The 27,047-nt window shown below is 32.0% G+C and overlaps 4 protein-coding genes across 4 annotated transcripts; all 4 read left to right on the top strand.

Annotated features, from left to right (window-relative positions):
* Positions 1 to 3,720: 3,720 nt before the first annotated feature.
* LOC124944792 (quinolinate synthase, chloroplastic-like) lies at positions 3,721 to 6,800 on the top strand. The gene is made up of 7 exons (XM_047485134.1): positions 3,721 to 4,422; positions 5,076 to 5,360; positions 5,439 to 5,657; positions 5,729 to 5,908; positions 5,974 to 6,441; positions 6,510 to 6,683; positions 6,753 to 6,800. The coding sequence occupies exons 1-7, from the start codon at positions 3,721 to 3,723 to the stop codon at positions 6,798 to 6,800; spliced, it is 2,076 nt and encodes a 691-aa protein (XP_047341090.1).
* A 1,629-nt stretch (positions 6,801 to 8,429) lies between these two features.
* LOC124945580 lies at positions 8,430 to 11,800 on the top strand. The gene is made up of 7 exons (XM_047486037.1): positions 8,430 to 9,133; positions 9,227 to 9,438; positions 9,593 to 9,763; positions 9,853 to 9,985; positions 10,070 to 10,141; positions 10,838 to 10,939; positions 11,454 to 11,800. The coding sequence occupies exons 1-7, from the start codon at positions 8,695 to 8,697 to the stop codon at positions 11,573 to 11,575; spliced, it is 1,251 nt and encodes a 416-aa protein (XP_047341993.1). The 5' UTR covers positions 8,430 to 8,694; the 3' UTR covers positions 11,576 to 11,800.
* Positions 11,801 to 16,462: 4,662 nt separating this feature from the next.
* On the top strand, positions 16,463 to 19,087 carry LOC124945655 (50S ribosomal protein L19, chloroplastic-like). Its single transcript, XM_047486123.1, has 6 exons — positions 16,463 to 16,571; positions 16,663 to 16,876; positions 16,959 to 17,201; positions 17,291 to 17,377; positions 17,480 to 17,613; positions 18,769 to 19,087. Exons 2-6 carry the CDS (start codon positions 16,679 to 16,681, stop codon positions 18,872 to 18,874), a joined length of 768 nt encoding a protein of 255 aa, XP_047342079.1. The 5' UTR covers positions 16,463 to 16,571; positions 16,663 to 16,678; the 3' UTR covers positions 18,875 to 19,087.
* Positions 19,088 to 21,863: 2,776 nt separating this feature from the next.
* On the top strand, positions 21,864 to 26,602 carry LOC124945509 (probable serine/threonine-protein kinase WNK3). The gene is made up of 8 exons (XM_047485955.1): positions 21,864 to 22,258; positions 22,421 to 22,458; positions 22,576 to 22,803; positions 22,884 to 23,107; positions 23,232 to 23,389; positions 25,087 to 25,273; positions 25,350 to 25,454; positions 25,685 to 26,602. Exons 1-8 carry the CDS (start codon positions 22,166 to 22,168, stop codon positions 26,293 to 26,295), a joined length of 1,644 nt encoding a protein of 547 aa, XP_047341911.1. The 5' UTR covers positions 21,864 to 22,165; the 3' UTR covers positions 26,296 to 26,602.
* The last annotated feature ends 445 nt before the right edge of the window (positions 26,603 to 27,047 follow it).

Here is a 27,047-nt window from a genome sequence, read left to right as displayed (position 1 = left end):
ATAATATTTGTAATATTATAAATTCATTTTCAACACTCCACCTTAATTTACAAGTTATCTCTCTCTTGTCTTCCATTGTTTGCTTTGTCAACAAAAAAAAATATCTTCATAGCTTCCAAATACAGGAATTGTCAGCATATCAGCAGCACTGTCACCTTCTTGATAATAACTTTTATTTGCTTGATTATGTTCATCTCGATGTAAACCCCACGTCAAACTTTAGTGTGGAAAACCCTTTCGACAAGAGTAAAATCACAGGTCTCTTAGACCGCTTAAATCATCCACAATATCACATATAATAGTTACACAATATTTTTGCAAATTAAGATTTACAAACGAATGGCATAAATCTTCAAAAACATCATCATCTTTTTCAAAGATGGTACATATATATGCAATATATCTTCACCAATTGTGAAAATACTTAATCATATGTATCTAAGAAGTGAAGAGAAAGTAGTTGAAGAAAATGAATTTTTTCTTCCTAACATTTGTCTTCGTCTTGATTCGTCTCCCTCTCGTTGTCTTGTTCTTTTTTTGAGGTTTATAATCTAACAGATTACCTAAACCCTCAAGAACAATATCATCATGAAAGATGGCATATACATATATAATGTATCTTCACCAATTGTGAGAATACATAAACCTAGGTATATAGGGAGTGAAGAGAAAGTAGTTGAAGAAACATAGATTTTCCTCCTAATATATGCCTTTGTCTTGATTTGTCTTCCTCTCTCTGTCTTCTTCCTTTTCAAAATCAGATATTTATTAAAAATTGAGGACACCAAAACAAACTTTCATTGCGCACTTTCTCAAAATAAGATACTAATTGAAAACCAAGAAGACCCAAGACGAACGTCTCTCGTCTACTTCTGTAAAATCAGATATTTATCGAAACTCGAGGATACCCAAGACGAACATCCATCGTCTACTTTTTCAAAATAAGATATTGATCGAAGACCCAAGACAAACTTTCATCGTCTACTTCTTCAAAATATGATATCTATCGAAGCCCGAAGACACCCAAGATGACGTCCGTCTTTCTCCGCCTGTAATCCAAGAACATCCATCGTCTACTTCCTCAAAATATTATGTGTTGGCAAATCCCTTTTCTAGCACATAATTAATCATTATCGGCGTTCTCTTATGTGTCGCTAATTATATTTACCGACACATATATATCGTTGTCGGTGCAATATTCTGTCAGTAAATCTATGTGTCGCCGCATAACTATTCGTCACCGGCATAAATGGATGAGAGGTAAATTTCTTTATTGACACATAACTATTTGTTATCGACGCAAATATTTGTGTTGGTAATTTGTTGTAGTCGTAAATTTATATGTCGTTAAATTAATATTTTGCCACGTAACTATTTTTTAATGGCGTTATTTGATACGTCTGTGAATCACTTTACTGGCCCATAATTATTTATTCTGTTATTTTATGTGTCGGTAAATCAATTTACCGTCACATTCTGGCTCATAATTATTTATTAGCAGTGTAATCTTATGTGTTGATAAATATCTTTACCGGCATATATTTAGGTGTCGCCATATATTTTTGCCGACTCCACTTCTACTCACATTAATTTAAGTGACGATAAATTGTTTTTTTCCAAATATATCAACTCTAAATTAATACTATTAAAGTGATATAATATTCATATATTTTATATCATAGTTATTTGTTCTCGTTAACCTCTTCCTCTCTTGAAAATACATTCATATAAGACGACGGATTAGTATTCTCTATTAAATACAGTTAGGTTATGTGAAAACAGTGTGTTCTCGTTAGAGCATTTAATTTACAAGTGAAAACAGTGTGTTCTATCTCTAGAGAAAGTCTGAGTACTAAAAGTTGAAGTGTGTGTATTTTACAATTTCGGTGCAAATTGTAAGAGTGTTATCAAGCAGGAAATAAGTCTCGATCGGATTGTAATTGTATTCCTTAGTGAATATCCTTCTCGCGGTTTCGAGAGGAAGGGGTGACGTATGAGTTTTATCTCCGAACATCCATAAAATCGGTTTTGTCATTTACTTTCTGCCGGTTCCATTTTCTAACCGACCCGTACCGCTATAACCGACTTAACTCTATCCAAGCCGAATCACCAGGTCACCGAAACCGACCCATCAATTTTCAAACATTCATCATCCGAAACCGGTTCTGCCTATCACACAAGTGTGCTGCTTCAACCTGAAAGCAAACCTCTTCCGCGCTTGAACCTAGTTCAAGGGTTTGTGACAGGTTGTGTAGTATTGAAACCCCGGTGTTAATCTCTAACCGGATTAACCACCACCCTTCGAGTGAGAACCGCTAACCGGTCCAACCCCGGTCCTCCAGCGGCTATCTAGATCCTAACAAATACTGAACTTGAACCATACATTTGTAGAGTATTTGATTTTCCTTTACATCAAATAGTTGTAATAAAATTCATTGCTATTGAAATTGGATCTTTAGTGTTGAGATTTAGAATCGTTGTTATAAGCTTTAAATCGATATATAATTACCATTGTTGTAACTTTTTGTTACCTTTTAAAGGCATTTTACTTTAAAACTTTAATAATGGTTCGAAATACTGTCATCAAAATAAACATATCTAATATGCAACCTAAATATTTACTATCTAGTAACCAACATACTTACAATTTAATAACTTCTCTTTTATACAAAATAATATTCTCCAAATATACTACATCAAAAGTGATTTCAATTATTATATCAAAGGTATATTCAAAATATCATTACATTAAAGTATTTAAAGTCACTAAAAGTAAATTTTGACCGTGTTTTCGTCAATCAATTGTGACCCCTATATTTTTGTCACAAAATTAGTTTTTGTTAGAAATATTGTCGGAAACTTTTGACGAATCCAGTTCTTTTCGAGAGAAATTTTCCATTACATTTATGTTGTATTCCTCGTTCCATTTTCTCTTTGGCTTTTCAAAACCTAGAAGAAACCCACCCAATCTACCCAAGTATTGTTCCATTTTTGATGAAGCTATGATTCATTTTTTAATTTAGTTAAGCCTCTAGTTAGATTTGTACTCCTGCATAATCAATTGGGTTGGCACTATCATTCATTTTTCGAGTTAGTTATGCTCAATTGGATTTGGACTTAGTTATACCTAATTATTTTTTTTATTTTTTTATAAAAATTAAATAAATTAGCACCAAATATTTGGTATATTAGGTTTAAATTATCTAAAACAATGTTAGCTATTTAAACTAGGAGCTGCTATGTTAAAAATACCTAATTAATGGGCATGGGTTTGGCCATGTTTGTCCACCTAATTAAGAAACATGATTTGTATTGTGACTTTCTTTTATTTAATAAATAAATATAAAATTGATATATCATATTAAATTATTTAATTTATTAACTAAAATATTAAATATCTTATTTTTATAAAATTTATATTTAAATACAAAAATATATTTTCATAATTTAATCCAAATAATTTTAAAAAAAAACTTTGTGCTTGATATCTATATGTAACTTTGTGCACATGTATAACTTAAGTCTAGATCCTGCATTAAATATTACACAAGTATTAAGGATTATTTTGAGTATCTAACTTAAATATTAATCAAGTCAAAGTCATTATGATTTTGTATTTCTTTTCTCTGTTTTGTGCATGAATAAATAGTCTCACAAACACTTTCACTTTCATTTAAGGCGTTTTAAAATAGCTTAGTAATGAATACTTTTTTACTAACCATGCAAGTATCTTCCCCTTCTTGTTGTTCCGCCTACTCTTCTAAGCTCGGAAACCCTAGTCCTCACTTTAATTCTCTTCCCTCTAGGCTCAATTTCACCTACTTCAAATCTATCAAATGCATTCATACCAATTCAAAATCCTCCTCTTCATATCCCTTGAAACCGATTAATCCAAGTGGCGAGTCCTCAGATCGTTCTGTATCGAAGCTGCAGCAGCTCGTCTCAGAATTTGATTCTCTAACAGAGAGCATCGACCGTGTGAAACGCCTTCTTTGTTATGGAACGCTTCTTCCTCCATTCGACGAGTCGTTGAGGTCAGACTCGAATCGGGTGATGGGATGTGTTTCTAGGGTTTGGTTGGACGTTAAGATGGATAGTGAAGGGAAAATGAGAATTAGGGCTGATAGCGATTCAGAGATTACGAGAGGATTCTGTTCATGCTTGATTTGGATTCTGGATGGGGGTTCTCCAGATGAAGTGATGGGATTGAAGGCCGAGGATTTGACGCATTTGAATGTTGTTGGATTACATGGGAAAAGTAAATCTAGGGCAAATACTTGGCACAATGTTTTGATCAATATGCAGAAAAGAACTAAATCTCTGGTTGCAGAAAGAACAGGAACACAACTGAGCGATCCATTCCCATCTCTAGTTATAACTGCACAAGGGATACAAGCAAAAGGAAGCTATGCTGAAAATCAGGTGAAGATTTTGAACATGCAATTTTTTTGTAATTAATTTATTTAAATATCCCATTCATATTCTTTTTTTTCAAATCAAAATAGAATCACTTATATATAATAAATAGGTTAATTATGTTATTATTATCATAAAAAATTGTTGTTAATATAACAAATTTAGAAATCAATTATATTTAACTAGTTTTTTATATATTTAAAAAATATTCTTATTTTTATTATATTTAATATATAATTATTTTAAAAAATATAATTATATATCATTATTTTATATGTATATATTATTTTAATTATCCATTTCCGGCGTCACATTATGTGTCGGTAATTTTCTTTGCCGCACATAATTATTCATTATATGTGTATGTGTATAATTATGTGTCGTTATACCTATTTGCTGATGTATAACCAGTAATTATTGGCATAAATTTATGTATCGGGAAATCGCTTTACAGACGCATAATTATTTATTGTCGTCGTAATTTTATTGTTGGTAAATCACTGTACCGACGCATTGTTATTATTACCTTGTTTTATGTGTCGGTAAATCAATTTCCGGCGCATAATTCTTTATTACCGGCGTAATTTTATATGCCGGTAAATCAACGATGATATAATTATTTATTGGGTTGTAAGTGAAGATTAGTGTGGGTGTTGCAGGCAAAGTTCTTGTTGCCTGATGAATCAAAAGTGGATGAAGTTGTTAATGCATTGCGTGAGAAGAAAATAGGCATTGTTGCGCATTTCTACATGGATCCTGAGGTGCAAGGTGTCTTAACTGCTGCAAAGGAACAATGGCCTCACATTCATATATCTGACTCATTAGCTATGGCAGACACAGCAGTCAACATGGCAAAAGCTGGCTGTAAGTATATCACTGTTTTAGGAGTTGATTTCATGTCAGAGAATGTTCGTGCAATTCTTGATCAGGCAGGCTATACAGAGGTACATACAATTGGCCTTGTGTTTTTAATGATAATGGAAAGATACCCGACTAATCGAATCCTGATGTTCATTTTGCAGGTGGGTGTTTACCGAATGTCAAATGAGCGCATCGGTTGCTCTTTGGCAGATGCTGCATCTAGCCCTGCATATATGAAATATCTTGAAGAAGCTTCGTTATTTTCTCCTTCTCTGCATGTTGTCTATATTAATACTTCCCTTGAAACGAAAGCCAACTCTCATGAACTTGTGCCCACAATAACTTGTACATCATCCAATGTTGTGCAAACAATTTTACAGGTGCCCGTTTTATAGATCCTTTTTGTTTCTGTTCTGTCGTGTATTGAAACACTTGTGCTACCTTCTACCAGGCATTTGCTCAGGTACCAAACTTAAAAGTATGGTATGGACCTGATACCTACATGGGTGCAAACATAATGGAGCTTTTCCAGCAGATGTCTGTAATGAGTGATGAGGAAATTGCAGAGGTCCATCCAGAGCATAATAGAACCACAATTAACTCGGTCATGTCTCGCCTGAATTACTTTCAGGTGATTTGAAATTTTGAGCTGATTTTTCGAATGTGAGTTGCTATGTACTTAATATCTTGTGACAGGAAGGAATGTGCATTGTACATCACCTGTTTGGGCACGATGTTGTGGAAAAGATTCGCGAAATGTATTCAGATTCATTTCTAACAGCTCACTTTGAGGTCCCGGGTGAAATGTTTGGTCTAGCAATGGAAGCAAAGAATAGGGGAATGGGAGTTGTGGGTTCTACTAAGAATATTCTAGATTTCATCACGCAGAAGGTGAAGGAGGCGATGGAAAGAAATATTGATGAACATTTGCAGTTTGTGTTGGGAACAGAATCTGGAATGGTGACTTCAATTGTAGCTGATGTTGGTAGAATATTATCATCGGAAAAGTCGAAAGTCAGTGTGGAGATTGTGTTTCCAGTCTCGTCTGAATCAGTGACAACAGTTGAAGCGGAAGAGTTTATGAAAGTTGGGATTATTCCAGGAGTTTCAAGCGGGGAGGGTTGTTCAATTCATGGCGGTTGTGCTACATGTCCTTACATGAAGGTAACCTGATTAATTTTCTTTTAAAATTCTCAAATCTTGTCATAACTAATCAAATGTGGATGCTGCAGATGAATTCTCTCAACTCCCTCCTCAAAGTTTGCCACCACCTTCCTGATGATATAAAGGACAAAAATAGGATTATTTCAGCCTATGAAGCTGCTCGATTCAACTCTGAAACGACACAAGGAAAATCGGTTGCTGACATGGGCTGCGAGCCAATCCTGCACATGAGACATTTTCAGGTCAGATCTTGATCCAATATTTGTCTCAATTTCAGTTTCATATTATTAATTATGGTTCTGCTCTCACAGGCAACAAAAAGATTGCCCGAGAAACTTGTCGATCAAATTCTTCATTAAAGCTTGCTTTAACAAAGCCTGTCGATGTAAAGTTGATTATACGAGTGAAATAAAGAAGATCGCATTTTGAATGCCTTGTATGTATGTTATATAAAAGGGTCTATTTCTATCCCAATTCAAAAATAAATCTTCCTTTATTTTATATAAATGTGAGTTGTTCCTTAATTTGATTTAGTCAAGAGGTGATCATTTCCTTGGTAATTAAGCATTGTGAAGCATGATTGTGACAATTAAATTATTCTCTAATCTAATAATTAATAATATGTGGATAATAGAAGTTGGTTGTATAAAATATAGCAATGTTTGGCACTTGGAACTAGTCCAAAATTCTTGTAATTAAATAAATTAATTGTTGTATAAAAGGAGAGGCTAGAGTAGTGATCATTTGCTGGTTCATTCTTAATTATATATTTTCTAAAACATCCATCATATATGCACAAAAGACCACCGGCAGCCATAATATGAAAACTATGTTCTCTTTTTTTTCTTTGTGATCTCAGTCACATTGTCCTGTCTATGTTTATATATCTATATATACATATTAGAACTTTTTAAAGAAATATAAAGGTTTTGAAATGAAAGCAAGGGAATCAATGGAGATGTTGTTAGGAGATCATAGTGGATCCGATCTCCTACATAGAAGGCGACCCAATTCGGCTTTGACCATCAATGCAAAAGGTGGTGGTCCGAACAATAATAACATCAACAGCAAGTTGACACAAGAATGGCTGGAGCAGGCCAAATTAATGGTTGCCTCGTCTCCTTCGCGCGACTCTCCTCCTCCTCCATCTAGGCTCACCGGTTCCCCTAGGTTTGCTGTGCCTGGCTCATCGCCCTCTCTAATTGACCGGAGAGATCCACTCTCCAGGTCTGCTAGAAGGTAATTTATACTTAAATCTAAACAAGGTTTATTAAAAAAATATTGATATTACCATTACATGCAGATTAATTAAATCTACATATTTATTAGTTATGTCTAGTTCATTTTGCTTTAGAAAATTGCCCTTGCTGGAAATTATTGTGTTAGAAATTTTAATATTGAACATATCTCAATTAATAATTAAAACCATGGGGACTATATTTTAATCCAATTAATTAAGAAACCCAATGCTTTTTTGTATCAAAACTATGGAATTGAACCTTTAAATTGATACTTACTCTATTATGTATAATATTCCTATTTTTATTTTATTTTCAACAAAATAAACAAGAAAAATCATTAAGTTAGGTAAGTGCAAGAATGTAAAATTTTAGAACGCTAGGAACGAATGCAAGCTCAAATTATGGTTGTAAATGTCACAAATTTACATTAGGGCTGACGTGGGCTCAACTCCAACACGTAAAAAAAATATGCTAAAAATGTAACATAGTTAGGGGTGTTTATCAGTTCAGTTTTTAGATTATTCGAGTTCCTCGATTCGGATTCTTCGAATTTTTAGCCAATTTGAAAATCGATCCGAATTGGAATAAGAATTTGATTTTTAGTTCGAATTTAAATTGAAGTTTTAGTTGTGTGTAGTTTTGAGTTAAAATATGAAGTTGAATATTATAAGATATTTGGTTCAAACCAAACCAAATATTCAACACCTTTATCGGATTACCGACACATCATTCATTTCGTTCTCTCCTCCTATTAAATTGAAAAAAAAAAAAATACAGACACCGAGCAGCGGAGGGTTTCAGCGGCGAAATCCTATCGAAATCAGCCAAACACACTAGGAACAGATCGGAAACTTTCATCGAACCTCCGGCCGCCGCCGACGGTTCTCCTACTTCGGCCGTCCAGAAATGGATATCGAACATCCTCGACCCCCCAAGTCCAACTCCTCCATCTCCCGCCTCCGATCAAGTCCCCCGTCCTCCACTTCCGGAATCTCTCTCCAGTCGCCAATCAATGCGTCGCAAATCCCGATTCCAGACGACAAACAACGGCGTCGCCTCTCCTCAAGGAATCCCGACCACTCCAAGAAGGACATTCAAAGCCAATAATACCTCGAGTGAAAACCAATTGCTCTCCCCTCCAAAGAATTTAATCGAACCGGTTCATCAGAGATCTAATTCTGGAACGAATGTTTCCGGTGATGAGATCCTGTCTCCGCCTAGGAATCTGGTGGAATCGGCTCATAGGAGGTTGATAACGTCAGCTACGTGTTCAACCGAGAAGAGTACGGCGACAAAACCCGAACAAATTGATGAGTCTGCGGCGGATGTTGGTGAGGGAAATAATGAAGAGCTTAATAGGTTTCTGAAGGAGCAGAGGATGAAGATTGATAAGATCTTGAATGGAGAAACGAATGGGAAGGCGAAGATTGTTCTGTCTGGACCATCAAACAGTTGAGACATATTCAATACATTTCCCTATTGTTGTTTCTTTTACATATAATACTCTTTGAACTTGATGAAGTTATTATTGTGATGATAAACAGGTACAAGTTCAATGGTGGCTGCAATATGCTATTCATGGCTGTTGGAGAACAGGAGGAGGAGGAAGAAGAACGATAAAGAGAAAGGAAGAGAAGAATTGGTTGTGGCGCCTGTCATGAATGCCAGCAGGCGAAAAATGTGGACGCATCGACAAGCGGCTTGGCTCTTCAACCAAGTTGGTCTTGATGCCACTGCATTGCTCTTCTCCGATGAGGTAACTTTGTTTATGTTTTTAGCACAAAAAGGCCCTATTTAGAAACACATGAATCTTGTTTGGAGCTGGGTTTGGACGAGAAAACATCATTTTTGTAAATGGGACAATTGAAAACAACAGGATGTGAAAGAAGTAAGTTTTATGTGTCTGTTAGGTGGATTTGGAAAGGCTAATGATGGGAAAGCAGCTTAGTATTCTTATAGTGGGTGAAGATATACTGAAAACAGATAGAGATGTTGCTTCAAGGTGCACCATTTTAACAGACAATTACTGTGAAGACTCTTATGATTTACTACTTCAGAATCCTATCCTCAAGAACCTTCTGGTAAAACTAGTTTAATTACTTACCTACTTTCCCAATGGATCAAAATATTCCTATATTATAATCACACTTCTACTACTCTGTTTTCTCAGCTTGCAGGTGTTGTATTGGACACAAGAAATCTCGATGGGTCTGGAAAGCTGTCCACTACTAGAGATGCTGAAGCTGTTCAGCTGCTATCAGTTGGCTCTGCCCCCAATTACCGAAACACCCTTTACGAACAACGTATGAATTTTCTACAGTTTTCATGCGAATTTCTTGAACTAAAACAGCCTACTTTTGGTTGTGGTCTTGTATTTTTTTTTCCAGTGGTGCAAGATCAAAGAGATGGTTCATTCACTGAAGTTTTGCAGCTTAACTATGGTAAACCGCCTAATGGAGGTAACAACACAAACAGATATATAAGTTTTTTAAAATATTAAAGTTTGTATTAATAGGGTTGTCGAGATTATGGCTTCTAATAATACAAATAGTTTGTGAATTGTGTTTCCAAGCCCTAATATGTGTGAGAACATAGTTATAAGTAGTTATAGGCTTATAGTACATTAGACTCACCACAACCCAAAATTAGAAGTTACATTGAAAATAATTGTATCTCAATAGCTTTACAGTTATTAGAAGTTGTGGGGGAAACACATAGCATAGTATTTTGTCACAAATCTCCGCCACAATTAAATCAGTTGTGGAAGTAAAAAGTGATTTTTTGGTTCTACTTAGTATGAAAAGTTGCCAAATTTCTAGATCATGGTCAGAAAACTTTTGGATCACTTGTTCTTTGTTGCTAAATGTATATTATTTTGATTACCTAAAAGGCCCACAATCGTCTCCAACTTATGCATTTGCAGCATTGGTCTTAATCTCGACCACATATCGAATTTAAGAAGTGACTGTAACACTTTGTTTTATCAGTAGGTCGGCTCTAGTTTCATTTGTTAGTTAATTAAAAGATAATTACAACTTAGTAACAATCAACACACTTATTAAGCATATATTATTTCATATAACTTATCTATTATGTGATGTGAGACACAAGAAATATCCTTAAAGTTTCTAAATTCTTGATTGGGCTTTTTGCAGGTCTATCACCAGCAGACAAGAAGAAGATTCAAGAAAAAGCTCAGAAGGACTCAAATAGTATGAAGAATACAAGCACTAATAATCATATCTCATCCAAATCAGGTACTAGTTTGGTTTTATTCATCATTAAATTCAACATATTAAGTTACTTATCTATTATTTTCTTTCAAATGTCCCATGACATCAAGGGTATAAGATTTTGCACTCTACCACTTAACTAAACGTGTCTTTCTATTAACTCCAACGGCTTTAAAATCATTAAATTTGAATATTTAGCTAAAAAAAATAATTTGTTTTTATTTATACATAAAAACTTTAGGTCTTCATTCGAATATTTCTATAAAAAAATTGTAAACCAACATATATTCTACCTCCTATTTACAAGAATAGCCCATTCTAACTTTATGTCAGCAAACTTTAGGCCATAATCTTTAGTTAAATTTTGATGTAATTTTTGGAATATTTGAACTTTAAATTCTTAACATAGGCATATTACAGACATATACATATATATGAACCCGCAAAATTCACATTTGACAAATAGGGAATACAATACATATTTAAATTAAAAGAAGATATTAGTTTTGTTTAAACATTATTATGTTCTTTATAACAGCTAATGCCAAGCCTGCCCCTACTCAAGTAGCTGCAGCAAAACCCGAAACATCACCTTCTAATGGAAATCGTGGAAAGAACAAGTTCTTCTTAGCAAAGTGGTTTGGTTTTGGTTCAAAGTGACCGACAACCTTTACTACGGCATAAGAAGCTAAGTCTGATTTATGGGGTCGGTAGAATTTTGGTCAATGCCCAACATTGATATGGGTTTGATATTTCACTCACCTTATACTTAAAAAAAATAACAATAAGATCGGTTTGATCTCAGGTTTGCTAAGAACATCAATCCTCCAATAATTCTTAGCATATTTCTATCTGTATGTCAGTATGTGTTTGATTGGGTTCATCTTTCTACATCAAACATTCCTCCATTTTTTTGTTCAAGAGGTTGTGTAAACGAATGTCTCAACATTTGAATGATAGAGTATTATAGAGGGTGGAGATCATTAATTTGAAATTATTGTGATTAGGGATCAACAATCTCATTCTGAAAGTGTATAAATTCTGTTTGTGCTTTCAAACTGAAATTTCTTATGCATTAGGCCAAATTTAAATTATCCCCAAAACCAGCCAAAATATAAGGTAATTCTTTTTCTCGTGATTTATTGTACTATACTATACCCTACGGAGTCTCTATAGTACATTATATATATATATATATATATACTATTTTATATAATTAGCACTAAAAAAAAATTATTTGTAGTAAAAAATTATCCATGTAGAATGGGTCCAAATGTTAAGTCCACTTCCAAACTCTTACACTACTAATATCAACAACTTGGTATAATTTTTTTTTTTCTAACTAGTATAATTATATATACTGTAAATACTCGTAGAAGCAAATATTAAATACAATTAGAATAGAAAAAAAAATTAAGTTAAAAATATGACTTTATAATTTAATTCAATAATTTTTATCTAATTATTAAAAAATATGACGAAACTTATTTTTATCCACTCGTTTTAATTAAAATTGTTTTGTTGTTTTTTTAAAACTACCTAAAATCATATAAATTGAAAACATTCGTGGAAATAAAAATAATTTCCATAAAACAAATCTTCAAACATTGAATTTTGGATCAAATTATCAATCAAATATAAAATTATAATAGGTCTAATATTACTTATTATTATATACTTATTTGAAAACATAAAAATATTACAAAAATCATCTAACCAATTCATTTAAGTTTTTATATTTTTTATATCTATAATAATTTTGATTATTTTTCTACCAATATTCGCACACTAGTATGAAATTTAACACTTTAACCATTGGACCACTTATGATTGTTAAAATAATTTTATTAGTTTATATATATATATATATATATATATATATATATATATATATATTATAAGATAGATTTTAAATAATTATATAAATTATCTACTGGGGTCTAATATTACTTATTTGAAAAAATAAAAATATTAAAAAACACAACTAACCGATTCATTTAAGTTTTTATATCTATAATGATTTTAATTATTTAATAACCAAATTCGAAGGTATGATCCTAAGCCCTAAATCACCCTCTGTGGACGAACTCTTAGGCTTTCTCTCCAATGTTTGTTTTACTCTAAGTCGGCATTCCCTCCATGGACGAACCCTAATCACCAGTATGAATTATTAACACTTTAACCGCTATATCACTTATGATTGTTGAAATAATTTTATAATTTTGTGTATGTATATATATTTTGTAAGTTAAATTTTGAATAATTATATAAATTATCTATTGGGGTCTAATATTACTTATTACTAAGAAGATTCCCGTGTGATACACACGGGTAAAATTATAAATAAAATAAATTTAATAATAATAATAATATGTATTCAATATTTAAAATTCTTAATAAATCACGAATAATATATTAAAATAAAGAATAAAACGCTCTCACTCCACATTTTATTCATTTCGGTAAAACAACTTATTTTTCTCACATATCTCATCATATATTTTTTTCCGAATGAACTTCTTATCTCGTGACCTTATACTTTCACTTTGGTCAATCAAATATTTGATTCATATTTTTTAATATTCAACATCGTGACCTCACACTTTGTTCAATCAAATATTTGATTCATATTTTTTAAACCATTTTCTATTGATATCGGTTTATTATCCCTTAACAAACCACATCACAATCACACTTGGTTAGAAGGTTATACTTGTTTTGTTAGGTTGTAAGTTCGAAAATAACATATAGTATTTTTAATTTATTTTTAACCGTTTTAAGTTGATGGGCGGGTCAACCCACAATCCGATCTAAGTATCCATTTACTCTCACATATATATATATATATCCAAATTAACCACAACTCTCGACCCGAAAATCCGGACACTTTAAAAATTAAGCATCATTATATATATATATATATATATATTATTTAATTAAAAAGTTGAACTTATATTATTAAAATGTCCCGCGTTCATTTAATTTGGTGTTGAATTTAAAATATAAAGTGTTATTAGCCTAGTTGATTAAAAGGTTGTATTTGTTTTTGTTAGAAATAAAGAGAAATTGTATTAAATGATAATAATACATAGTTATAACATATATATATATATATATATATATATATATATATATATATATATATATATATATAAAAGATTTATCTTAGCGCCCAAGTTAGGGCAACTTGTAAATGGGCTGAAACATTTAGATGGGTTGGGCCACATAATATATTCTAACACTCCTCCTCAAGCTCAAGGTAGTAGAGTAGATATCAACTTAAGTTTGCTCAATAACATGTAAAAATGACCCGACAAGAGAGACTTCGTGAAGACATCTACAGTCTGGTGTTCGGTAGACACGTACCGTAATTGTATAGTACAAGCACTAACATGTTGTTGTACAAAGTGACAATTAAGCTCAATGTGTTTAGTGCGCTCATGAAACACATCATTCCGAGAAATGTGAATAGCACTCTGACTATCACAATGAAGATCGGTGGTTGGCGGTTGAGGAACATCAAGATCTGAGAGAAGTCATCGAATCCAAATAAGCTCAGAATCTCACCACCTCACCTCCCATTCACACAGCAAATTGTGCAACTATGCACATCACACATACTAGTCTTGCCACTTCATCATCTCTCCAAAATATCTACTACATTCCCCGTTTAACATTAAACCTTGTTTATGTTGGTCAGTTGATTGAGCAGGGACTTACCGTTACTTTAAATCTTCTAGTGTACAGGTTTAGGATTCACAGACAAGTCGGATTCTTGGGACGGGATGCAAGACGGGTTGCCTGTTTGAGCTTTCTTCCCTTCAACATTTTCCTTCAATTTTTGTTGTCGTTTCTCCTTCCTCTATTTATCATTGACATCTTAAACTTGGACATGCTTCATTAAATAAACTTTGGTCTCTTGTTGTTAAAGGTTTTGGGTCATATTAAATTTGAGTCATTTGATTGTGTGCATTGTAAGCTTGGAAAACAACTAGCACTTTCTTTTTTGAATAATCATTCTTGCTGATAAACCTTTTTCGCTAGTTCACTCAGATATTTGGGCATCCTTCCCTATTGGTACATTTCATGGTTATCAATATTTTGTGATATTTGTTGATGATTATTCATGTTTACTTGGATTTATTTTTTGAAAAATCGTTCTGAACTTGCCTTTACTTATTCAATTTTTGCGAAAATGATTCAAACACAATTCTCATGCCCTATTAAAACACTTTGTACCGATAATGCTCTAGAATACAATGATTATACCTTTCTCAGTTTTCTTTCTAACTAGGGTACTGTTATTCAGCGCTAATGTCCTTACACCTCACAACAAAATGGTAGGGTTGAACGTAAACATAGACACATTCTAAATATTATTCGTTTCATGCTTCTTTATGCTTCATGTCCAGATAGGTTTTTGGGGGAAGCTGCACTTACTACTGTCTATACAAATTAACCAAATGTCATCTTCTGTACTTCATGATGTCACTCCTTACCAAAAACTCTTCATATATTCGAACCACAAATCATAGTTGTCTCCTAATAACATAACAGTAATACCAGATGCCTCCATACGATCCATATTAAGAGACATAAAGGAAAAATCGAAAACAAGAAAAAATACCAATGCCCAGCAAAATATATCAAAATGTTCAATAAAGAACTTAGACTGTTCAGTGAATCAAAAAGCATTAGCTAATTCAGAAAACCAAATCAGATATGGAAATAAAAGAATATTCGAAATCAAAATCTAACTGCACTGTTGCGTCGATGATCGAAGCTAAACTGGATTTCGGCAAATGAAATCAAAATCTGACGATAGCGGCTCTGATATCATGTTAGAAATCAAAAGAAATTGTATTAAATGATAATAATATATATTTATAATATATATATATATATATATATATGATTTATGTTCGCCCAAGTTATGGCAACTTGTAGATGGGCTGAAACCTTTAGATGGACTGAGCCACACAATATATTCTAACAGTTTTGTTAGGTTGTAAGTTCAAAACATACATATAACATTTTTAATTTTATTTTTAACCGTTTTAAGTTTATGGGTCGGTTAACCCACGATCCGACCCAAATATTCATTTACTCATATATATATATATATATATATTTGAAAAAGACCTAACAACGAATCAACAGAGATGTCAAACTAAAGTCCCTCCTCTCCAAAGCCACCTAAAATCGTATTTGATGTTAAAACATTTAACCAACTACACTTATTACATCTTCTTGTTAATATAATTATAAAAACTATTATATATTTTTAATATAACAAAGAAGTTAAATAAAAGTAAGAATTTTTGTTTTCGCATATGCACCAAACTTCAGGACTGACTACTATTCTTTAATAATAATGTTTGAGTTTTATCATAAATAACTTGTATTGTTTGGTTTTGGTATGAGTTTTTCACCAACCATTTAGTTATAATTTTCGCAAAATTTATTAGACTAAAAAAATAGTTATGAGTTGAGGTGTTGTTAGCCCAGTCCAGCCCATCTCAGCCCAATAATACTTTCTTCTCAGCCTCACTACTACCAAAGGCCCACACTCTTTCTCCTCCACTCTTCAGTCCCGAGAACGAATTCTCTACTAGCCACCACCGTTTCAGACAGACAGATATCCCAAGCCTAATTTGTATGTAATTTGACCTATTTTTCTTTCGATTAGAGGCTCTTTCTTTCCCTTTTGCACATTTTAGGTCTTATTCTTATTATTATTCTCGCAGATTTTGTTCCGAAGAAATGCACTCGTTTTCTAAAGGATTTCATCTGGCTACCAGGCGTCTCCTTACCAGCAGCAGCAGCAGCAGCTGCTCCTCCATTGCTGTCGATTCTTCTCCAATCAAACGTGCTGTTCTTGGTGGACTCAATTTCACAGCAAACCCTGATCGTTCGGAGTTACTGTTTCCGTCTTCACTTGCATTCCTACGTTTATTCCAGGTTTCAACTTTCTACAGTTCTCTTTCATTTCTTATTCACAGGCAGGTTGCAAATGTTGTTATTGATCTTTATTCTTTGGCAGACAAGGTCCTGCAGCGATAGAACCTTGTTTGAAACTTCTAACAATGTTATCACGCATCCACTTGCAATGCTATACAAGAATCCAGGGTTTCTTCATGCAGAAACATTACCAATTAGGTGCTTCAGTACTGGAGCTGACAAGCCAGCCGCACCTCTGGCTGAAGATAATACTGTTTCTTTAGACAGCGTGCCTCCTCGGATCAAATTCAAGAGGCCTGATAAGATGGCAAGGAATATAATGCAGGCATCTATCGAATACTTATCTCCTTCGTTTTACTTGTCTAATGCGAAAACATGAAGAATTAGGTTATGTAAATGGAAATGATTTTGCAGATTCTTGATAGGGAAGCGGTTGAGCAGGTCAGAAATCAAAGAGAAATACCAGATATAAAGCCGGGTTACATCATTCAGATGAAAGTGGTATAATAAATGTAACTAGTTTTTAATGAAGTTTCGAAAATGTTTTGCTCTTCATTCAATTTCTTATTTTGATTAATCGCGTAAATATTGCTGCATCAACAGGAAGTTCCTGAGAACAAAAGGCGTGTCTCGATAGTTAAAGGCATCGTGATAGCAAGGCGTAATGCTGGCCTTAATAGTACATTTAGAGTGAGGAGACTCGTTGCTGGAGTTGGGGTTGAGTCTCTGTTTCCATTGTGAGTATAAATCAATATGTTTTACCTCATTCTTTACCTTTATCCATATCTACTGCACAAATTTATGTACTTAAGAAGTCTATTCTTGATGGTTCTAGGCTTGAAATCATTTAGTTTGATGCACATCAGCTTGGTTTCATAACCTTCAAAATTGCATCACTTTCCACTCCCCTATCTTAAACAAAACTGATAGTGAAATTTTAAATCCCGATTGAGATTCTATTATCCGATGTCAAATTTAAACTGTAATTTGTTCCGATTTGGAATCAAATGAAAAATTCTAAAAGGGTGTTGTAATAGTTTGTGGCCAAACATTGTATATGAAACTTTGAATACTAGATAAACCCTTAGGCCTTGTTCGGTAAGGGTTACTTAAATAACCTACCATCCTTTCACCCATCTCTTCATCAATCTATTTATCAAACAAAATGCCTAAATTATTTTTTTGTAAAAAATGTTATTTTTATTACATATTAATACTCTTTAAGTATTTTCATCCAATAATTCAATTTTTCATAATCCCAAACCAAACAAGGTTATTTAAATAACTCAAATCCGAACGAGGCATTAGTAAATAGATCAATTATATGGTAATTACCACCTTAGTGACTATGTTGAGGAAATTGGTTTAGAAAGTTTGGGAGATTGTCATATCCCTCATGTTTTCTTAATTTAGGAAGCTAGCATGACCACCACAGTCATGTTCCCTCATTTCAACTTAAGGCATTCTTAGTGAGAATCGTACCCTAGACTTTTGGCCTTTTAGGCAAGACTCTAGTGGGTTTCATATCTCTCATCGGTGGGTGATGTGATATGTAAAAGGTCTGGCTTATAACTATATTAGCCTAAATTTTTTTCCTTATGTATTCTTTTGGGATGAATATAAATATAGAATCCCCAATCTTGTTATCTGATTGTAATATATAACTGAATGCTTGACATATTAATGTTGAATAGCATTAAGATCCCCGTGGAGTTAAGGCCATACTTGTAATTTTTGTTTATATATCAGGATCTAGACCTAGTTCATAAACAACCAATAAATTTTTGCATTGTAGTCAATTGATCATAGTTTTTTCTATTATTATTATTAGCACTATAAAATGGGTAAATAGTTGTTCCCACTTTAACACTAATATAACCCACCCATTACAGGTATTCACCTAATATAAAGGAGATAAAGATATTGGACAAGAAGAAAGTGAGGAGGGCCAAGCTTTACTATCTGAGGGAAAAAATGAATGCACTGAAGAAGCACTAATGATCATATCCATCATAACAAGTGGAAGATGATGATGATGATGAGAAAAACCTATTTGTGGCAGTTGTTTTCTTCACACAATTTGAATTTGGTTCGATGTTTTGATAGCTTGTTATTCTGGTTATATGTTTGAACATGTTAATGATAATAAGATATTACTCTATGTTATGGATTTTGATGATTCATGTGATTCAAGCTTTACAACTTGCATCACTATTCTGGTTTCACGGACAAGATTTGTCGAAATATGAAGCTTTGTTTAATTGTAGCAAAAATAAATAATTACAGTTTGTTAGTTTAGATAATAGTATAGGTTACATTTAGTTTCTTTACCTTTGTACTGCTATAATAAAAAAGAGGCAAATCCTTGTTTTGGGGATCTTACTATTATAACCAGGCAATAAATATATATATAGATTTCAAACCATCATTCTTAAAATTAAAATTGCATTTTCGAATATATTCAAAAGAAACTTTAAGAACTCTGACTATGGATCACGATAACTGGGCATAGAAATAGTCTTATTTGAGGAGCGGTTCATTGAATGGATCTCAACCTCCTCTTTCTATTTTAACTTTGAGCTGTCTTTACTGTAAAGTTAAACATTACTTTGATAACTATTTATTATTTATCACATATTTAAAATATGAAGAATTTATTTACAAAATTGATAGTCACTAAAATTGAAAATTTACCTATAATCGATTTACATTCTTAAAAATCAAAATTTTAATTTACCTAAAATCGATTATGGTTATTCGTAAAATCGAGAATTTATTTGAAATTTATTAAAATTGTAAGAGTTTATTTTACAAAAATATTAAATATATATTATTATTATTTATATATTGGTCATTTTAAACAAAAATATATAATTAAGTATAGAATTAAAAAATGATAAATAAATTATATTAATTCATTTATTGGAAAAAACAATAACTTTTTATTTATAAATATAATTTTTTTTGTAAATCATAAAATTAAAATTATTTATAAATTTATAAAATCGTAAAATTTTATTATCGTAAATTTATAACGGTGAAAAATTATTTAGTTTAAAATTTTATATAAATTGTACTCCTATTCTAAATTTTAAGAGTAAATTTAATATTTTAATATCTTTAATTATGATCTATTGAGTTTGAATATTATTCAACACTCAAATTTGAAAAAAAAAATATATTAAAATTCTGAAAATCTTTAATGTAATTTTTTGTTTTGGGAAATTTGAAGGAGATCATAGAATGTATATGATGATTTTCTTTCTCAAATTGATCAAAAGTCTCTTTTGTGCTATAACATGTTTTTCTAATTGCTTCATCTTATCTTATTTATTGATAATAGAATTGATGAATGTATTATATTAATTATGTCTCACCAGTATATGCAAGGTAAAATATATAGTTTATTTTTAAATAATTGGACAAAATTTATTCAAACTCAAAATATATTAATTACTATTAAGATTATGAATATAAATTTCATTTTTACTTAAAAAAATTGGTTTAAAATTATTATTATTTTTTATTTTAATTAGTTTAATTAATTATTGAACTTATATTATTATTCAAATCATTATAAAAATTATTCAATATCTAATACACTGTAACACGTATAATATAATCTATAAAAATAATATTTTATTATGGTATTGGTTAAGATTTTACTTTATATTTAATATAAAATTGTAATTAATCCTTATATGTATAATACTTTTCTTATATAATTTAATTTTTAATTTATTATTATACTCTTTATTAATATTATATATAATATATTAAATATATTTTATTTAATTTTAATATTATTATATATAATTATTTTTAATATTTTTTTAATAATTTAATATTTTAATTAAAAAATTATTTATTTATTTTTATAACAGTAATTTTATTAATTATTATTTTATATATTTACTTATTATAAATAATATTGTTTATTTTTATATTATTTTTATTTTAAATTTATTTTATTACAATTATTAATAATATTCAAATTAAATAAATATAATTTATTAATTTATATTATAATTATTTTTTATAATTTAATTAAAATTATATTAATTATTAAATAATAACATTACACTAATTTATAATTATAATAATTTTAAATTCATATTTATACAGCTTATACTATATTTTTCTATTATATATCGAACACAAAATTTTACAATTTCTTATATTTCATACAAACATTAACTTATATTACTCTACACAATTTATACATCGTTATAATTTATACTTTTATACGACTTATATCCTGTATAATTTAAAAATCATTCTTATCACCACCGAATTAATCTACCCGAAAATTTATATTATAATTTTGTGTTGAATCTAGGAATGATAATGGGGCGGCTTGGAGCTGAGAATGCATTTATCATTTCCGCTATGTTCTTATTTCGGAAATTTTTTAATACAATTCTTGCCCCGTTCGGTTTCGGAGATTTCCCGCGAGACACCGTTTATAAAATATTTAAAAAATAAATTATATACAAAATAAAAATTATATTAACGAGTTTTTTAATGTAATATATATTATAATATATTAAAATTTTATATTATTAAAAATAAATAAAATTAAACTCTTATAAAATATAATGAATAAATAAATATATTAATAATTTTATATATTTAATTAAATTTATAGTATATAGGTAGAATCATAGCGGAGAACACAAATACCATTTCCACTCCTTGGTGTGCCACTTCCTTCTATGAAAGAGGCGAACAACCCTTAAATGCATTCTTTACGCTTTCAACGGTCCCATGCTAAACACCGTCCCTGTTAGGATGGAAAATGCCCCCAAACTGAACAATTCGGTTCGCTTTTCGAGAGCGAATTCAAATGGTCATATCCTTAATAATGATTGAATTCGGGTCGGGTCGGGTCGGGCACACGAATTGAAATATAGCTAGTGAAAAAGGAGTAAGGAGAAAGAGCGAGAAGTTGGAAAAGAGTGTGCATCAGCAGCAGCTAACTAACTAGCTAGGCCAAGCAGACAAGGTCAGCTCATATCTGCTGTGCCGTTTTCACGCTTCCTACTCCTCCTCCGGCAACTTATCTCTCTATCTATCTATCTATCTGCCATTCTCAACTCTCTCTTTCACGGTTTCTCTATCGAAAATCTCTCATACATGCGATTCACTTCACTATAATCTCTATAACTATTGGTGATTGTGTAAGATCCTCAACTGACTTGCTCCCTAGGATCCTTCCTGCTTCAATCCAATCCACAATCTTGATCTATTTTCATTAACCCCTTCCTTTTGCTTCATTCAAACACAATAATGCCCGGGGAATCCTCCTCCTCCGAACAACTGGAACAAGATGATTCCGAAGTCGAATTCGTCGAGATTGATCCTTCTGGTCGTTATGGTCGGGTCAGTGCTCCACTTAACCTATATCATCACTTCTTACTTATCTCATATTATTCATTACCCTCTTACTGTTTACACTTGACACCGATTTTGTATTTCTGCTCATTTCCATAACTCAATGCTGAATGCTGACTTCTTTGTTCTGATTCCTTCTCTAATCTGCAGTACAAGGAGGTTCTAGGAAAGGGTGCATTTAAGAAAGTGTATCCTTTTTTCTTCCTTTCTTTCTTTCTGTGTTTTAATTTTAATAGCAATCTGATAGATACTATTAATCATTCATGGTTATTTGTATATACTTGACCTACATGCTATGAACAAAGGTATAGAGGGTTTGATGAATGTGAAGGAATTGAAGTAGCTTGGAATCAAGTTAAGGTTGCAGATCTATTGAAGAACGCTGTAGACATGGAGCGATTGTATTCTGAAGTTCATTTACTTAAGACTCTTAAGCATAAGAATATAATGAAGTTCTATAACTCATGGGTAGACACCAAGAATCAGACTATCAACTTCATCACCGAGATATTCACTTCCGGGACATTGAGACAGTATGTTTCTCTTTGTGATTGACTGTTTTTTTCTTTTTTTATAATGCGTGTTCAATAAGTTTTTTGATTGTGTTGCATAGATATCGAACGAAGCATAAACAGGTAGATTTGAGAGCATTGAAGAAATGGTCCCGTCAAATATTAGAAGGCCTTTCCTACCTTCATAGTCATGATCCACCCATCATTCATCGTGACCTTAAGTGTGACAATATTTTTGTCAATGGAAATCAAGGTGAGGTGAAAATTGGAGACTTGGGACTCGCTGCTATACTTCTTCATGCACGTTCAGCTCACAGTGTAATTGGTACTATTTTTATCTTCCTTCTTTGTACATGGAAAGAAGGAATAAAAAACATTTCCCTTTCTCTTGAATCTCAGCCAAGTCTCTCTAATGAGGATGAAAACAACGAATCTGTTGTATATATCAGGTACTCCCGAATTCATGGCACCAGAACTTTACGAGGAGGAATATAATGAGCTTGTAGATGTCTATGCATTTGGGATGTGCTTGCTTGAACTGATTACGTTTGAGTATCCATATGCTGAATGTAATAATGCTGCTCAAATCTACAAGAAAGTGACATCTGTAAGACACCGATACCTTTCTTCTCTTTTCTGTACTATTTTTAATAAGTTTCTTAATATGTTTTGTAGTTTCAGGTGCATATATGAGTCCATATTAAGTTTGTACAAAGTTTAACCTTGTGCTAACCTATTTTTTTATTTGCCTTTTTATTACCATTGATTGGCTCTTGAAAATAAAGTTGAAAGATGGTGATGGACATCATTTATAAGAATGCCATTTATAGCATCAAATTAAGAACTTTGTTTCATACAGATTCCAGGAGAATCGGCATTTCATTATGCGGATAATCCATATGTACATTCACACGTATTGATTTATGCACATAACTATATAATAGAAATTACACCTAATAACCATTTTGTGTGGGCCATGAAGTTGCCTAAAACTTTAATAATATGCTTCACTTCTTTTAAGGTTGATGTTTGAATACCTAGTTGGGATGATCTTATTTAGAAAACCTATTACCTTTTAAAGAAAAGAAAAAATGAAAAAATTGTATAACACAATATTTTCGTATATTACTATGCACTTATATCTTTTGTTTGACCCTTGAGTTTTACCTCATTTTAGTTGACACCACACGATATTCATCAAATAATTCACTCTTTCCATATATATTGAATAATTACTCTCTTTTTTTTTAATGAAAAAGATTACAAGTTTTGGAATAGAAAATTTATCATTTATTCGTCTAAAGTAAGTGCAGAAAACATAGTTATGGATCACAATGATACATAAAGGGTTTTTATAATCGAAGAAGAAACAAGAAGAGGTGTATTAATTATAATTTGGAAAACAGTATGATGCAAATGATTGATCCTATAATACAAGTTTTGTAATTAAGCACCTCTTTTTTTTTTTTTAAATAAAGAGGGCTTCTAGACAATGGTAGTCTAAAGCAAACCGCGTATGAACCCTGATTCTCTTTTTTTCTTGTTTTTTTTTCTATGTTCTGAATTATATTCTGTTTGGCTGTAAATGAATGGAACATCGATGTTTGATCTGAGTACATGTACTAAGTTCAGTTTTTGAGATAAGTTGGGTCTAGTAGTATTTGATCATACTCACCATAGAAATGATCTTTTGTTCAAATATCTCTATTCAATTGAGTTGTCAAAGCAAATTAATCCACTGTTCTTAACTTGCTTATCCTCTTCTTATGGATTATTGTTGCTGAGGGTTTGATGATAATTATAAATTTAAAACTGGATCATGTTATTAGGCAAAAATGAAAGTGGACTTATTTCATATTACAGTGACTGATCTTAACTAATTTCATTGTATTGGCTGATCTTAACATGTGTCATTACTTGTACACTCTTTTGGTTTATTTCCAATCATAGTTGATTCGACCTTCCTGTTGACTATGGTCTGTTAATGGAATTTTCAGTTTTTCAAAAATAATCAAAAGAGTTACTAACATAACTTTTCCCTCTAACTTAAGGGATACCCACCTAGGATAGTTCAGCTTAAGAGGTAAGAGTCTTGAACAACTCAAGTGGAGGTTCTATTACTGCTTGAAAACACCTTGATTGAAGTGGAGGTTCCCTAATAGTTTAAAATAATAATAAGAAAAAAAATCCCTTTAAATTGATGGATTCCAAAGTTGTACATTTTAAGTTGGCGCGATAAAGATTTACTTCCTTTCATGATGTGAAGGTGTAACTTTGAGTAATTATGCATCTTTTGTTTTAAAGGGTATCAAGCCTGCATCACTAGCAAAAATAAAGGATCTTGGAGTGAGATCATTTATTGAGAAGTGTATTGCAAAAGTCTCAGACCGTTTGCCTGCAAAAGAACTTTTGATGGATCATTTTCTGCAGTCTGATGAAGATAATGAAAATGCCACTAATTCATTACCATCTAATCCTCCTAGTGGAACTGGTAAAACATAATTTTTTTTTGTATAAATTTTATGTTCCACAAATTTCTAAACTTTCTTACTGGATAAAATTGACAGATGAAAAGGATTCCAATCAGGAAGTAAGTCGAGACTTCATGGTGCAGGGGCAAAGGAGGGATATAAACACAATTTTTCTGAAGCTGAGGATCGCAGATTCCACAGGTTTTATACTAGTTGTAGTGAAATTATTGTTCAAACCTAATAATAGTGTGTGCTGGCGGATATCTAGTTTTAGAATTGAATTTCCACGAGATCTGAAAATGAGGATTTAAATTATCATTGAATCGGAATTTTGTTTCTAAAAAAGAGGGATTGCAAAATAAAGTTTAATCGGTCTAGCGTACACGCATTATCATTACTTTACCTGATTGTCATAAATATTGCCATTACAGGTAATTTTCGGAACATTCATTTCCCTTTCGACATTGAAGTCGACACAGCGACAGCTGTCGCCAGCGAGATGGTTGAGGAGCTGGACCTCACCGATCAAGATGTAACAACTATAGCAGAAATGATCGACACAGAAGTTCGTTCTCACATACCTGATTGGGAGCCCATCGAACTTTCCATAGAACATAATAGGGACGCAACAATTTCCGAGAGCTTGTCCCTAGAATCTAAAAGTGATTCTTCTCCCAGCAGTTTGGTACTTGAACGGTTACCCTCTGGTAGAAAATACTGGTCACTGTCACCCAAATTAGCCAATGAGAATTCTCCAGATCAATTAGGATTTTCAAAATTATCTATTGAAGAATCTTCTTCTCTTAAGGAAGAAGAATCAGTTGCTGAAGAGGATGATGATGATAATAAAAAGGCAAAAATAGTTGCAGAGAAACTCGATAATCTGTTTGTTGAGCAGCAAAAGGAATTGGATGAGCTGAGACAGAGGCATGAATTGGCAATTGAAAATCTCATCAAGGAACTAACTCCAGAGTTGCGTGAGAAGGCCTTTAGTTATTGTATGAGGAATCCCCCTGAGAAAAGATTTAATCTAATGTCCTAAAGCCAATGTTTTCTAGGAAGTAGAGAAAAGAATAGTAATTAGCCATATCATATGGTAAATTTCATGGTTGTGCAGTTGTTATGTCTTGAAGGTTGGTCGGCATTTTCTGGTACGAGTTAGACCCGTTAACTGCAGGTGAATATTTTTCTTCCTTTTTTTTGTGCTGTAAACTTTATATGATGTGTAGCTAGATTTGCTGCAAATTGTGAAAACTATATGAGATTGTATACATACCTGTACATTTGGTTCATGGTTTTTGTGAACTGATAGATTGATTGATATAGCAGGGGAAAAGGGATAGTTCATATTTTCTCCTTTTTGGATTTCTTTTCATTTATAATGTAAGTAGTAAATGTCATGCCATTGCCATTGCCATTGCCATGCCAAAGATTGATAGAGGCATAGAGCTTAAGGCAATTTCTTTATTTACTTGAGGATTTGGAATGCTTTGTTTTTTTTGGTATATTTTTTCAAAGCCAAAGGAAACTCAAACCAAATTTGGAAAATCAGAGTTTCAAGAAACTTAAGTCAAGATTTCTATTCAAATTACTAATTTTCTTCTTGGATAGGTTGCAATGATTTGCAAAGAATCCATCCAATTAACAAGAGAATAATTGGGGGATTTGGCAATTAACAACTCTATTTTATATTTCTTTCTAAATGATTTGAGAGCTTTTTATAGATGCCCTCCAAATATTTTATTGTTTCTTTCTTGTCAAATATATATTTATGTTGCAAAATATGTTAGGCAT

This window comes from Impatiens glandulifera, chromosome 7 (genome assembly GCF_907164915.1).
Source record: "Impatiens glandulifera chromosome 7, dImpGla2.1, whole genome shotgun sequence".
In the NCBI taxonomy this organism is placed as follows: domain Eukaryota; kingdom Viridiplantae; phylum Streptophyta; class Magnoliopsida; order Ericales; family Balsaminaceae; genus Impatiens; species Impatiens glandulifera.
This window is presented reverse-complemented; position numbering and strand designations above follow the sequence as displayed.